The following is a 630-nucleotide window of genomic DNA, read 5'->3' as shown; positions in this document are numbered from 1 at the left end:
TCCCCTTGGCTGTGACACACTGCCAGGTGTCCCCTGCCTGCCCACGGAGAGCCGCGGCGCTGGGTTTGGGTCAGAGCCGGGCTCGGGTGGGTTTGGTTTGCTCTGGCAGGATGGGATTCCAGCCCAAGGGCGCTCAAGGTGTGTGGGGTGTGATGCCCCCTAAAACTGGGCTGTCACCCAGTGCATCCCGTGGGAGGTGGCACTGAGGGGGATGGACCCCTGGTGGGAAGAGGTGTTGGGACAGGGCGTTGCCGTGGTTCCCAGGGAGAGGGGAGAGCGCAGAGGTGATGGTCTGGGGATTTGGGGTCCCCTGCACCCCTCGTCTCATCGCTCCCCTCCCTCCAGGCTACTGGGAGGTGAACGGCTTCGGCCTCTTCGGCATCTACAAGTCGGACTTTGACCGCGTGGGCGGGATGAACACGGAGGAGTTCAGAGACCGCTGGGGCGGGGAGGACTGGGAGCTCCTGGACAGGTGAGGTGGGGGGGCCCTCACCCCCCGGGCAGCGGGTGGCGCGGATTTGGGTACATCCCTGGGAATCCCGCTGCCCATCGAGCTGGCTAAAGGCTGGGGTGATGTGGCGGTGAAGGGGCAAAGCCCCCTTTTCGAGGGTTAGCTCTGTCCGTCCCCCC

The 630-nt window shown here is 65.9% G+C and overlaps 1 protein-coding gene across 1 annotated transcript in view; it reads left to right on the top strand.

Annotated features, from left to right (window-relative positions):
• B4GALNT4 (beta-1,4-N-acetyl-galactosaminyltransferase 4) overlaps nucleotides 1–472 on the top strand; it is a gene marked incomplete at both ends in the record, with an annotated part of 13,469 nt that extends 12,997 nt beyond the window's left edge. The window contains 1 exon segment of the mRNA XM_029083500.1: nucleotides 345–472. Within this exon segment, the coding sequence (XP_028939333.1) occupies nucleotides 345–472 (128 nt within the window).
• Between the last annotated feature and the right edge of the window lie 158 nt (nucleotides 473–630).

The sequence above is a fragment of the Antrostomus carolinensis genome, unplaced genomic scaffold (assembly GCF_000700745.2).
Source record: "Antrostomus carolinensis isolate BGI_N321 unplaced genomic scaffold, ASM70074v2 scaffold42700, whole genome shotgun sequence".
Classification (NCBI taxonomy): domain Eukaryota; kingdom Metazoa; phylum Chordata; class Aves; order Caprimulgiformes; family Caprimulgidae; genus Antrostomus; species Antrostomus carolinensis.
Note: the sequence above shows the minus strand (reverse complement) of the source record. Positions and strands in the feature narration are given on the sequence as shown.